Consider the following 14,466-nt stretch of genomic DNA (forward strand, 5'->3'; position numbering starts at 1 on the left):
GCTTTGGAATGTGTTCCTTGTCAATATAGGAGCCTCTCCACCTGACTTCAAAAAAATCACTTAAGACACACCTGTTTTCTCAAGCCTTTTGCTAAACTATTTTTAAAAAATGCTTCTGTTAAAACTATTTTTTTAAAATTGATTTTTTAAAATCATTGAAATTTTAAAAAATTGTTTTAAGTGTTTTTACTGATTTTTATTTATTGTTTTAAGTTGTGTATACTGCCTTGAGATTCAGGGTAGTTTATACATGTAATACATATATACATAAAATATCCACATCTGCACTTTTGCACATATTTTTACCTCCACTGAGCATGAGTGCCAATTAAACATATCATTTCCCCAAGCAAAATACAAAGTGCTGGTTATTGCCTATAAAGCCCTTAATGGCCTAGGTCCAGAGTATTTAAGAGAGTGCCTTCTTTGTTGTGTGCTCTGTCGCCCATCAGCTGCCCAATTAAACATACTGGTGTGTTTTTAAAATTAAAAATAAGGACATGGTGGTGCATACTATGTACTATGGGGCTTACTCCCAGGAAAATGTGCACGGGGCTGCAGCCACATGGGGGGTGGGGGCAGTGGAAGGTACTGACAACATTCCCCTCCTGGCGTGGATGGAAAATAGCAGCAGGAGGGTGAAAGATGGCCCATGAGAATTGCTGTGTGTGGACGTTTCTTTACCCTTCCACATGTGGTTCAGTGAGGAAGCCCATGGAAGCAAGTATAACAAAGCCATCCTTCCTTTTTTTGGAAGGCAAACAGAAAGGGAAATTTCTCTTGACCTACATGCAATTCTGTTCACCAGACTACATGCAATCATGGTTTACACAAGGGAAATTACTCCAAGTGGTTTCATTGAAATGAAAGGAACAAGTCAGGCATTTCAGTGGGAATACTTTGAGTAATTTTTGTCATCATGTCAGCCAATTAGTAGTTGTGTATAGTTTTAACCCTTCCTTCCTTCCTTCCTTCCTTCCTTCCTGTTCCCTCTAAGGCATGCATGTGTGTGTGCGTTCACAAGTTTTCTGATGTCCGCTCAGTTAATTTTAGATCCTGCTCAGGTTGAATTAGGAAGGTCCCACTCTGAATGCAGGTGCTCACACAGTGCCTTGATACTGCCTCCCAGAACAAAACTCATTCCAGACAGAGATGAAAAAAATTAGAGGGCCCACTCCTTCCTTCCTTCCTTCCTAATACAGCCATGGAGGCTACAATTTGCGGTACAATATTGCAACAGGGCAGTGGGAAACGGAGGGGTGGCGGGTAGCTGAGGCTTCAATCTTAACCCTTCCTCCTCCAGTAGTTTTTCTGCTTTAAAACATTCTCCAGTTACTTTCCCCCTCTATGCGGGGTGGAGGGAGATATTAATTTATTATGAAGATTTAGATTTCTGTATTAGAGCAGCGGTTCTCAAACTTGGCTCCCTAGATGTTGTTGAAGTGCAGCTCCCATCATCCCCAGCCAAAAGGACATTGCAGCTGGGGATAATGGGAGTTGTAGTCCAACAACATCTGAGGACCCAGGTGTGAGCGCCTCTGCCTGACACGGCTTCCCTGAAAGGTGATGCCTTTAAAGGTGAACCAGCATCTTGCAATTCACAGAGAAATAGACAACCAACCTGCACAGCACAGCGATGGTGGAACTGTGCTCCCCCAGTCGGGCACTGCTTGAAATTTTATTTATTTATTTATTTATTTATTTATTTATTTAACATATTTTCATACTGCCCCAAACTGTACGTCTCTGGGCGGTTGGCAACAAAAACAGAAAAGTTAAAACATTAGTTAAAACAGATAAAAGACAACAAAGAAATTAAAACATTGGTTAAAATAAATGACAGCAAAAAGATAAAACATTGCAACAATTTAAAACAATATTTTAAAATGAAGTTAAAATTATTAAAATGGTATTTAATTAAAAACCTGGGTGAACAAATGTGTCTTCAAAGATTTGTTTAAAATTGTCAGAGATGGGGAAGCTCTTATCTCAGCAAGGAGTGCATTCCAAAGCCATATTGGCTCAAGAGACTTTAAACAAAAAAAAAGAAGATAAACTTTTTAGTTTTGTTTTTATTACCAACATTTTACTGAGCACTTTTGATAAGGAAGCTCAGAAATCTAGTTGTGGCCCGTACGAATACAACAAATGTTTATATACCACTTTTCAACAAAAGTTCCCAAAGCTGTTTACACAGAATTAAATCAATAAGATGGGCTGCCTGTCCCCAAAGAGCTCACAATCTAAAAAAGAAACATAAGACAGCCACCAGCAACAGCCACTGGAGGGATGCTGTGCTGGGGACGGATAGGGCCAGTTGCTTTCCCCCTGCTAAGTATCTATTTATATTTATATAAATCTGCAGATTGCAGTCCATTTGTAACAAAAATTACAAGTAAATTACTAAATTTGGACTAATGGTCTGAATAAACTATACTTCTAAATGTAATATACCATACATGATCAATGTTATGAGCAAAGCAAGTTATACATAATAAATGCTCCTACAGAAACAACGAGACTTTAGAACTGTAAAGGGTGCTTTAAGAATGAATTGCCTATACTTCAATTTCCCCCAACATTTCATTTTCTTCCAAAACAAAAAATGGGATTGTTTTCATACAAATATGACAAATATTGATACACCACTTTTCAGCAAGAAGTTTCCCAAAGTGGTTTACAGAGAAATAAAGTAGATAAATTAAGTGGCTAAAATGGTTCCCTGTCCCCAAAGGGCTCACAATCTAAAAGATACATAAGGCAGACACCAGCAGCAGCCACTGGAGGGATGCTGTGCTGGGGATGGACAGGGCCAGTTGCTCTCCCCCTGCTAAAAAAAAGAGAATCACCACTTTTAAAAGCTGCCTCTTTTACTCAGCAGGAGTAAAATCATGTGGCAATGGGTGGGAATAGTGCTGCTGTATGGAAGAGAGGACAGTTCACCTGGACTGAGACACACGGAAGAGGGAATTTCAGCAAGTGCAGCCTGTTATGCAGGGGGCAGTCATTGATCAGGAGAATGCTAGTCTGTGTAGACAATACTGAGTTAGAGGGACCAATGGAGCTAGATGACTCAGTATAAAGCAGCTTCCCATGTTCCTATGTTTCACTTCTTCACAGGAAGGGGAGGATCTGCTGGGCTTAAGTCCTTCTTGAAAGCACCAATAATTGTCCCTCCACTCGCTGTCATAGCTGTCACCCCAAGTTTGGTGGCCAAGGAGAGGCCTGCAGCCCCTGCAAAGAAAAAGGAGAGGTTTGAGGCCATCACTGTGTGTCCGTTCTCCATCATTTCTCGGAGCAGTGCCACAGACACAGACTTGACTCCTGCCCCGTGGGGTTCACAGACGGTAGAAAGGAAATGGGTACCTGCTGAAACAGACACCATGTGGCACTGGGTGAGGCTAGGGCTGCTGAGTGGAAGAGAGGGCAGGTCACCGGGACCGAGAGGCACGGAAGAGGGAACTTCAGCATGTGCAGCCTGTTATGCAGGGGGCAGAAAGACGGTACCCACTGGAATCCCCTCTTCTGTGCATCTCCTAAGGCAGGGGCACACAACTGGTAGCAAGCATGCATTGTCCCCTTTGCTAAGCAGGGTCTGCCCTGGTTTGCCTTTAGCAATAGCACTTACATTTATATACCACTCTATAGCTGGAAGCTCTCTAAGCGGTTTACAATGATTTAGCATATTGCCCCCAACATTCTGGGTACTCATTTTACCGACCTCGGAAGGATGGAAGGCTGAGTCAACCTTGAGCCCCTGGTCAGGATCGAACTTGTAACCTTCTGGTTACAGGGCGGCAGTTTTACCACTGCGCCACCAGGGGCTTCATTTGAATGGGAGACTTCATGTGTGAGCACTGTAAGAGATTCTTCTGCAGGGATGGGGCTTCTCTGGGAAAGCCACCTACATGCTTGCGTGCAGAAGGTTCCCAGTTCCCTCTCTGGCAGCATCTCCAAGATAGGGCTGAGAGAGACTCCTGCCTGCAGCTCGGGAGAAGCCGCTGCCAGTCTGGGTAGACAACACTGAGCTAGATGGACCGAGGGTCTGACTCGGTAGAAGGCAGCTTCCTATGTTCCTAACGCAAATACCCCGGTGGGCTGGAAGCAACCACCCCACTTGGCGTGCAGGGGCTGAGGTCAGAGTTTAGCACATTAATTGTGACATTAAAATGAATCATTAGGAATATTATTGAAAGTGAGGGGGCAGAGGATTGGAGTCAGCGGAAAAGGCAAGGGGGAAAGAGGATGGTCTCTGTGGGGCCGAGGACTTCAGCAGCATATTGCACTGATCACTGCTCAAGAGCTCTTCCTGGATTCTGCTGCGCTCCTGTTTTGCAATTATGAGAAGTAAGAAGCAAGGCAGGAGGCGGGGAAAGTGATCATGTGCAGGAGGCTCCTGCTGGGCAGGAGGGCTCCCGTCCTACCCAGCAGCTCTGCCCAGCTGCTGAATGGGGGAGGAGGAAAAGCTGACCAACTCAGTGCGCGCCTCGTACACGATCACTTCTCCCCCCGCTCCCACTTTTCTTTTTATTCTCACACCATTGCCAAACAGGCGTGGGGCTGGGCACAGCTCTTGAACTTGGGTAGGGTGCTTGTCCTACCTAAGTAATGATCATGTGAACAGCTGTACCATGTGACATGGGGTGAAAGTAGGGCTACACTATGGAAAAGAGGGCGGGTGTCCTGCAACCTTAAGAGATGCACAGATGAGGGAATTTCAGCAGGTGCAGCTTGTCATGAGGGGAAAGAAAGGCTGAATCTGCTGAAATTTCCTCTTTTGTGCATCTCTTAAAGGTGCAGGACACCTGCCCTATTTTTCCATATAGCAGTCTTAGGCAACGCCCAATGATGTTTCCCTTGACAGCTTTTATTTCCTACGTCTAACTTGCTCCAAAGGGTCAGGGGCTCTAACCACTGTTCCCTCCAACAGGGATTCCCAGATGTTGTTGACTACAACTCCCAGCACCCTCAGCGGCAATGCCTTTGGCTGGGGATTATGGGAGCTGTAGTCAACAGCATCTGGGAATCCCTGTTAGAGGGAACACTGGCTCTAGCCCAGTTCTGTCTTTATTTCTCCCTCCCTGTACAGCAACTGTGTGGGACGAAACTCAGAATGCACCAGCCAACCACACACTCTGTACTAATGTGCTCACTGGCTGTGTTCCAAGTCTCTGAAATCTGGCCCATGCCCACAGAGGGCAGTGTTGAATGCAGGAAAGGTTCCTCCAGATTTTGTCCTGTCCCATCCCATGGCAAGAGTCCACAAGATCCAGAAGGCAAGGCGCGTTTCAGCACCACGGACAGCTCCCTGGGACACATTCCAACACCAATCAGAAATAGACCGAAGTCCTTGGAGTCCTGGTGCCCCCCAGTGGGGCAACTGTCCTATCCCTAGAAGATCCTCCATTGTCCCCCAGGAGCAGAGGCAATGCCATGCCAAGTCCAAGTTCCAGTTGCAGAGTTGGAGTGCTTGTTTGGCTGTTCAGGGCCTTCCTCCCAATAGGTTTACTCGGGAGGCAGGGGAGGCCAGCTCTGGCACTGGTTTTGGATGGGGGCTGGCCTGAGATCCAGGAAGGCAGTGGGACTCCTGGCTAGTATGTAACCCCTCTATTTGGGGCTAGGTTTTGCTGGGTCATCAGCTCCTTCATTGTCTTGGTGGACACATACCACTCTGTAGAATCTATGGCCATTACTGCAGTACTGTTTAGCCACTATAATGAGCATGGGTGGGGGGCAGTTGCCCCTGGACTGAGCCAGTCCCATTCAGTGTTCCCTCTAACAGGGATTCCCAGATGTTGTTGACTACAGCTCCCAGAATCCCGAAGCAAAAGCCATTGCAGCTGGGGATTCTGGGAGTTGTAGTCAACAACATCTGGGAATCCCTGTCAGAGGGAACACTGGTCCCATTGAATGGAACACATGACTTCCAGGTGAGTAAGTAGTCAGTCAATCTTTATTACGGTCCAATAACTTCCAGGCAGGGCCGGTGCTACCATTGGGCCAACTAGGCAGCCACCTAGGGCGCAGACCTCAGAGGGGCGCAGAGTGCAGAACTCAGAGGGGTGCAGAGTGTCAATGTGTTTGCCTAGGGCACAAAATAGTCTGGCTTCCAGGTAAGTAGGTATACGATTCCATTCCCCCGGAAAAGGTCCTGTGGACACCCAGGGCCATAGCCAGCTTAGATGTTTTGGGGTGTCCCCAAAATAGGGAGGGGGCAGCTTATCTGGCCCTCATCAGTCTGAAGTGCAAGCAGCATCCAGTTACTTAAAACTTATTTGTTTAAAAAAAAATTAAGGGAGGGGAGGAAAAGATTTGGCGGGGGGAGGCCTGTCCTAGTCCCTCCTACTACAGGCGCCACTATGTGCCTAGCTTCAGAGACCCAACGGAATTTCAGCCCAGCCTCCAAACAGAAAGGGTTTGGACCTTGCTGTCTTGCAGACTCACCGACCGACTGGAGTGTTGCCACCAGACCGCCGGCGGCAACGCCTCCACCATTGGCAACGGCCGAGGCAGCCATCATCTTGGAACCCAAAGATGCACTTGCGATTCCTCCAGCGGTGAATCCCACGGCTTTAAGCACCACTGGGACCACCAAGCACGTGCCCCCTAAATGAAAGAAGCAGGAAAGACCATAGCTCAGTACCTAAGACCATAAGCTCTGCTGGGTCAGGACCAAGGTCTATCTAGTCCGGCATCCTGTTTCTCACCAGACGCCTCTGAGAAGCCCCCATCAACCCTAAGTGAAGTTCCCTTATTGGGCCTGGGTGAAGCTTCAGCTGAAGCTATGCACAGTCCCCTGGGCACCATGTGGAGATGGCCTTTCCCATTGTGCAGTGCTGCACTTTGCCCAGTGCCCGGGTGTGTGTGTGTGTCCCTTTAAGGGAAACGGAACCCCCTTGAGCCCCTGCACCATCTTGGAAGGCATGCCACAGCATGATGGGAAGTGCAGCCCTTCTCAGCCTTTCCTCCTAGAGCTCTGAAGAGAGGGCTCCGTCTTTCCCAAAGGGCCCTCCCAGCACTGAGAACTGAACTCATTTATTTACGGTCAACGACCAGATAAACACCACAGCAAAGAGCAATACAGTACAATACAATAACGTAAGTAAAAAATTTAAAAACCAGTTTGCAGACACCTTATTTGACATGCCTCCGAGCAAACGCAAGCCATCCTATGAGTAACTCAGCACTGAGGATAGCACACTTCTGTGCAGAGGTCAGCCCAGCTCTCACACTGAAGATTATTAGTATTATTATTATTTCGCCAAAGTGGCCTCCACGCGAAAAAGAGCGAAGATCGCTGGCCTAGCGGGGATGAGAGGAGGGGAGGAGAATCCCAGAACCCTTTTGGACCGTGGAAGCAGAGATACAGCTTCTGTTGAAACTCACAAAGAGCGACTCCACTCCTCTGGGGCAGAACACTCTGCCTTCATTCTTCATGTGTTGTGAGCTGCCCAGAGAACAATGTGTTATAGGCCGGCTCACAAGGAACGTTTAGCATCATCCACGGCAGCTGCCACCGCCCGTTTATCATTTGGGGAGAGAGCCAGGTTGTACTTTAATTAACTAACTAACTAACTAACTAACTAACTAACTAACTTTGTTTCTATACTGTCCAAAACTCGCGTCTCTGGGCGCTTAATTAAAATCATTTAAAACAGTAAATCAATTAACAATTAAAATAATGAAAAAGATTAAACTCATTTAAAACCCAGTGTTAAAATTATTTAAAACTATAGATCTAATTAAAAGCAGCCTGGGTGGATAAGTGTGTCTTCAGTGCCTTTTTAGAAGTTGCCAGAGATGGGGAGGCTCTTATTTCAACAGGGAGCGCGTTCCAAAGTCCAGGGGCAACAATGGAGAAGGCCCATTCCCGATCCTGAGTAGCCACCAGATGAGTTGGTGGCAGCTGCAGGCGAACCTCTCCAGATGATCTTAGCAGGCGGTGCGGCTCATGGCAAAGAAGCCCATTAGAGGGCTGCAACTGGGCATCTGGAAGGCAGCACCACTGAACTCAGCACCACATACCTCCAAGTAAACATTCCAAGGATCGGGCGGCAGCTGCCTCTGCTTACCTAGTCCGAGACCTGCTCCGATTGCAGCTCCTGCTCCCATTTTCATCAGGAGTCCTGGGTGAGGAAAATGGCGAATGCAGTTCAATGTCTGCAAGTGTAAAGTGATGCATATTGGAGTAACCCTCCCCAACTTCTCATCTACACTGATGGGGTCTGATCTATTGATGACTGATCTTGGGGTCACTGTGCTAACTTGGCAAACTTGGCACCTTTTAATGTGGCGATTCTGTTTATTGAGCAGGGGGAGAGTAACTGGCCCTCTCCACCCCCAGCACAGTATCCCTCCAGTGACTGTTGCTGGTGCCTATCTCATGTTTCTTTTTAGATTGTGAGCCCTTTGGGGACAGGGATCCATCTTATTTATTTCTTATTTCTCTGTGTAAACCACCCTGAGCCATTTTTGGAAGGGCGGTATAGAAAATAGATTAAATAAACAAATAAATAAATAATTGTGGACAGTGCATTGAAAGTGTTAGCTCAGAGCACGGCAGCTGTGAAAAAGGCAAATTCCATGCTCGGGATCATTAGGAAGGAGACTGAAAATAAGCATGCTAGTTTTATAATGCCCTTATACAAATCTACGGTGCGGCCACATTTGGAGTACTGCGTACAGTTCTGGACAATGCATCCTAAGAGGGATGTTGTAGAACTGGAAAAATTGCAGAAGAGGGCAACCAAGATAATCAGGGGACAGGAGATCACCTTCCCTATGAAGCAAGGCTACAGCATCTGGGGCTTTTTAGTCTGGAAAAGAGGGCAACTATGGGGAGACGTGATAGAGATGTATGCAATTATGAATGGAGTAGAGCATGGACAGAAAGAAATTTTTCTCCCTCTCTCACAACACTAGAATCGGGGTCATCCCATGATACGGAAGGCCAGGAAATTTAGGACCAACAAAAGGAAATACTTTCCCACACAGCGCATAATTAATATACGGAATTCTCTGCCAACAGCCTGGATGGCTTTAAGAGGGGCTTAGACTAATTCATGGAGGACAGGTCTATCAATGGCTACTAGCCTGGTGGCTGTGGGCCACCTCCAGCCTCAGAGACAAGATGCCTTTCAATACCAGTTGCAGGGGAGCAACAGCAGGAGAGAGGGCATGCCCTCAGCTCTTGCCTGGGGGCTTCTCAGAGGCATCTGGTGGGCCACTGTGGGAAACAGGATGCTGGACTAGATAGGCCTCCTCAGGACTGATCCAGCAGGGCTGTCCTTATGTTCTCGCAGCTCCACTCCTGTGGGCCGGATTCCATAGGAACCTGCCATATACTGAGTCAGACCATTGGTCTATCAAGTTCAGTGTTGTCTTCACAGACTGGCAGCGGCTTCTCCAAGGTTGCAGGTTGGAATCTCTCTCAGCCCTATCTTGGAGATGCTTCCAGGGAGGGAACTTGGAACCTCCTGCTCTTCCCAGAGCAGCTCCCTCTCCTGAGGGGAATATCTTACAGTGCTCACTCTTCTAGTCTCCCATTCAAATGCAATCAGGAAGAACCCTGCTTAGCTAAGGGGACAAGTCATGCTTGCTACCACAAGACCAGCCCTCCTCCAGGGCGCCTTCCAGACTAGCTGCTCATTAGAAGCAAAATGCCTCTGTTCAGGCAAGTTGCATTTGGAACGGAAACAGCAGGGAGAGCAGTCTCGCAGCAACGAACAACCCGACAAAACAGCAACTTCTCTGTGCCGGATGTACAACATCTTAGCTCCATTTTGCAGCGATTAGATTCGAAACAAGGCATTGGAAATGTGAACGGCACCCTGCTCTCCGCGTAGGGACTGCGGTGTCATGACGCAGGAAGTGTGGAAGCACACTTCCGAGATCCGCCGTGACCCCGTTGCAGGGTCTAGTCTGGAAAGCTCCCAGACTAAGTTGTTGTGGTTTAGCAGACTTATGTCATTCATGACTAGCTTTACATCCCACTCATCATTTCTGTCCTTAAGATCTAAGGCAGACCCTGCTTAGCAAAAGGGACGAGTCATGCTCGCTGCTGCAAGACCGGCTCTCCTCCCTGAACGCAACCATCCATCCAGGGCCTATGATAGGGGGGTGTAGGGAGTACATCGTACCCGGGCCTGGGGTCCAAAAGGGGTCCCGGGAGCCAAAGCATTAACTGTAACCTATATTACCGGTTATTGCAACACATCTTTGGCCTGTGTGTTAATGTCAGCTGCCGGGTGCTACAAAAGATTAGCTGGCATAGCCATTTGCAACAAGGTCATCCAAGCTAGAGATGCCACACTGGATGTTGAAGTGGCAAACACACAGAAACTCTCCTCACAGAGCTGACACAACTCCGAAACAACTGGAAATGCATGTGGAATGAAGCCAAATTGGTTGCGTCAAACCTAGAGATAGGGGGAAAATAAAAAATAAAAACACCCCACGAAACTAATGAAGAAGGGAAGAGGGACCCAAGGAAACTTTGTACCCCCTGATACAATCCCTCTCTCAGAGGCCCTGCATCCGCCCACCCGGCGGACTGCTCCAAAATATCCAGTCCAAACGCTCTTCTAAGGGTTACTCACTTCCTCCCATCTTGGCAACGGGCAGAGAACGAGCGATGCGGAGGGAGGCTGCGGGAGGAGAGAGAAGGAGCTGCAAAGCCTGGTGGTGATGATGAAAAGACGCAAAAGAAGGAAACTGGGAAGCCACTCCAGGAAGGGTGGAGGCTGGACTGTACCATTGCAAACGGCAAGGTGGGGAATAGCTGGTGTCAGGCCGGACCCCTCTCTAGGCACACTGTTCTTTTCACACCCCCACCCGACAATCAGCTGTCCGGTGGGTGGGCGGGGCTTCCAGAGACCTCTCTGCCGGCCTCTCTGAAGCTCTCCAGGGAGTGGGGATCTAGCGGGCTACTCCAGAGAAGAGAAGACTCCGAGCACTGAGCACACCCCTGCCCTACCCTCCTGTGCTGAGCCTGAGCCTGCCTCCTTCTTCTCGGAGCCAGCCATGGAAGGAATGGGATTTCCCTTTTGTGGTTATCCCCCCCCCCCCCGCCCCGCAACATGGAGCAGCTTGCTATAGGGCTTTGATATCGGGCACAGGGGTAGGCAGGGTGGGAGGACTCTGCATATTTAATTTGAAGTGGATTGGACAATCTGATTTAATAATTTTTCTGATCCCACCCACCCCTAAAAGCATCCCCAAAAAGGTCTTATACAGGGCTTGTTTTATGGCAGAAAATTACAAACATTTCTGGAACGGAAGTCTCCCCATGGACCATCATTCCCACCCCCATGCGGCGGAATCTGTCCTTTGCCTTCATAAAAAAGGACAAAGCACCCCCCTTTTGCCCCCCACCCTTTAGATCTCCTGGAATGGCTTGACAGAAGTCTTTGATATTGAGCACAGGTGTAGGGCAGGGTCGGGGGCTCTTTTAATATGAAGCAGGCTGGTCCATCCATTGATTTTTAATCATTTTCCTCCACTTCAATAAAGCTGCCAGAAAGAGTTCTCTCTATCCATTGAGTACTTCACACCAAGTGAAAGTGGAGATAATGGTAAACAGCAGAAAAAACAAACATGATGTGTGTGTGTGTGTGTGTGTGTGTGTGTGTGTGTGTGTAAATCAGGGCTGCACAACTCAAATGCCTTGGTGGGCCAGAACCACCCACAACTTAGTGTGCAGGGGCAGAGGTCAATTTTTAGCACATGATTACATTCAGATTATAAATATTATTAGTTACTTGCGGCTCTATTTCCCCTGTCAATGGACCCATAGTTTTTAATAAGGATAGTAGCTAGAGAATAGGTCATGTCCCTGCTCAATCAGTGGGTCCCCTAGAGTGCATGCCGGCCCCAAACAAATGCCAGGTCCTCTCCTCTCCCTAAGTTGTTGTTGCTTTCAGGCTGCAATGCTAGGCATGCTTGCATGGGAGTCAGCCTCACTGGGCAGACCATTCTGAGAAATCATGCACAAGTTGGTGCTATAAGGCAGTTTTCCAGCTCCTGTGTTACTACAGGATACTTGAGGGCCAGCAAAATAGTCACTGTGGGCCAAATCTGGCCCCAGGGTCTTATGTTGTGCAGGCCTGGGTAAATTCACTAGGCTTAAGTTGGTTTGCAATCCAGAAAGTCTGAGTGAGAACTGTGAAGCCAGCAGAATGTGTTGTGCTTTAAATTTTCCGCTTACAAATGCACTATATGTCCAAACTGGTTGGGCATGTCCAAACAAACAAACTCACTCACACTATTTACACGGTATGTCATCAGTTAGTATGATTCTGTAATCATATAAAATGTTAAGGAGGCCCTGTACATTCTGATTCGCACCTCCCTAGGGACAGCCCTGCTGAAAGACTGTTTCTTTAAAGCCCTTCTCCCCTGAGTACTAGTTTTCTCTGTGCAGGGATTTTTATTTTTTATTTTTTTGCAAGAAGGCGGAGGAGAAGGAGACTTCTGCCAGGGGATGGAGTGGAGAGTGGAAGAACACCTGCTTTGAATGCACAACTTACATTCCGGGTTCGCTCCCTGGCAGCATCTCCAAATCAGGCTGAGAGAGACTCCTGCCTGTAAGCTTGGAGAAGCTGCTGCCAGTCTGTGTAGACAAGACTGAGCTGGATGGACCAAGGGTCTGACTCAGCATAAGGCAGCTCCCTATGTCCTAAGCAAGCAAGGAGGGCAGGAACCAACTGTCCGACGTGGTATTGACAGCTTCCTACGTTGCTATAATGTCAGCCCCTACGTTTCTGGTTTGAAGTGGCACAGGTATACTTCCCCCCTCCCCGGGTAAGGATGCACTCAAGGTGGCACAGAGTTGCTACTTCCATCCATTTGGAATTCTTTCTGAGACTGAAAAGGCTCAATTTGGGTTCAAAGCCCAACATTTAAGGCCTCCTTTTGTGCCTTCCCACAACAGCCACATAAACAGCTTCTCTCCGGAAGCCACAGTAGGATGAGGCCTTTATTAGGACCAACAAAAATGCCAGAAAGTCGTGAGAAAGCTTCCAGATGCCGCAGAACTCTTCTTTAGGCTGGAGAGTAAGAGAAACAGTAAAAGGGGGTGGCAGCAGGGGCGGAAAAACTGAGTGTGATGGAAAAGCCTCCCAAGCTTGCAGTTTGTAACTATATGTGGGATTTGGGACCCACCCTTTCCTCCCCAAATACTCCAGCCAGATCTGTTTCTCCTCTCCCCCACCCCGCTTCCTCCACCTCCTCCTCCTTCAGGGTGACCACTGTCCATCTTTCGCATTAGGGCACTGCCAAGCTATATATGGCAAGCAGCTTGAACATTGGCTTCCTGGGAACTACACTGTATGGTAACAGAGGACAAGTATTATTATTACAATTGCTGATTATGTATTAGGACAACAGGCTCAACCCCACTTCCCTTTGTGTCTATATTCATCATAGCGTGCAAAGAAAGAATAATAGAATCACAGAATTTTAGAGTTGGAAGGGACCATGGAGGTCTTCTAGACCACCCCCTACTCCATGCAGGAAACTTCTAGAACACGGCTGGACAACCTCAGACCTCCAGCTGCTTTACAACTCCCATAATCTGCAGCCACAGTGGCCAATAGCCAGGGATTATGGGGGTTGTAGTCCAACATCTGCAGGAGGGCTGACATTGTGCAGTCCGGAGCGAAAGAATCCTTATGCAAAAGCATCACAGAAGAGCAAACTGCTTTGATTTCTGACCTCTCTTTGCTCGGAAGAGCACACTCAGTCCAGCGGGAGGTGCACCAAAGGGGCCACCCGCAAGGAGGTGTGAAAGCTTGCTTCCAATTTTTTCCAAGACGGGACAAATACTGGATGATCTTCTTCTTCTTCTTCTTCTTCTTCTTCTTCTTCTTCTTCTTCTTCTTCTTCTTCTTCTTCTTCTTCTTCTTCTTCTTCTTCTTCTTCTTCCCCCACTACGGATATTTATATGCTGTTCTTCAACCAAAGTTCGCAAAGCGGTTTACATAGAAAAATAAATAATACATCAAGAAGATGGTCCCCTGTCCCCAAAGGGCTCACAATCTACAAGATACATAAGGCAGATACCAGCAACAGCCACTGGAGGGATGCTGTGCTGGGGATGGATAGGGCCAGTTGCTCTCCCCTGCTAAATATAAGAGAATCACCACTTTAAAAAGTGTCTCTTTGCTCAGTTAGCAGGGGTTTTCTGCAGACATGCCCTCTCGAAATCCAGATGGAGCACATTCACTTGAGTTGCAGTTCTGTCCCTGGCATGAAGAAGGTTTCCCAGGTTGTGGGAGCCAGTGAGGAGTTCTCTGGACAGGTTAATGTGCCGTCATGGGGCAGAGAAAGATATTTGCTCTTCAACCTAACATGGATTGGGTGTGGTGGTGGGAAGGGGATGGCATTGGGGAATGTCCCGAACAGGATGTCAATTCCAGATAACATCTATTTACGCACCAAAGCAGGTGCTCTACTGCTGAGCACCAT

The 14,466-nt window shown here is 47.7% G+C and overlaps 1 protein-coding gene across 1 annotated transcript; it reads right to left on the reverse strand.

Annotated features, from left to right (window-relative positions):
• Positions 1-2,054: 2,054 nt before the first annotated feature.
• On the reverse strand, positions 2,055-10,871 carry LOC128333326 (interferon alpha-inducible protein 27-like protein 2A). The gene is made up of 4 exons (XM_053268729.1): positions 10,599-10,871; positions 8,073-8,126; positions 6,445-6,606; positions 2,055-3,234 (listed from the first exon to the last, which is right to left on the reverse strand). The coding sequence occupies exons 1-4, from the start codon at positions 10,606-10,608 to the stop codon at positions 3,107-3,109; spliced, it is 354 nt and encodes a 117-aa protein (XP_053124704.1). The 5' UTR covers positions 10,609-10,871; the 3' UTR covers positions 2,055-3,106.
• Between the last annotated feature and the right edge of the window lie 3,595 nt (positions 10,872-14,466).

Source organism: Hemicordylus capensis, chromosome 7 (genome assembly GCF_027244095.1).
Source record: "Hemicordylus capensis ecotype Gifberg chromosome 7, rHemCap1.1.pri, whole genome shotgun sequence".
In the NCBI taxonomy this organism is placed as follows: Eukaryota; Metazoa; Chordata; class Lepidosauria; order Squamata; family Cordylidae; genus Hemicordylus; species Hemicordylus capensis.

Bases quoted from the DNA above. Each gene is read 5' to 3' on its own strand.
- LOC128333326 (XM_053268729.1), bottom strand. The intron at 6,607-8,072 runs GTAAGCAGAGGC...TCTTTCATTTAG, and splicing joins CGGAGCAGGTCTCGGACTAG to GGGGCACGTGCTTGGTGGTC. The intron at 3,235-6,444 runs GTGAGTCTGCAA...TTTTCTTTGCAG, and splicing joins GGCAACACTCCAGTCGGTCG to GGGCTGCAGGCCTCTCCTTG.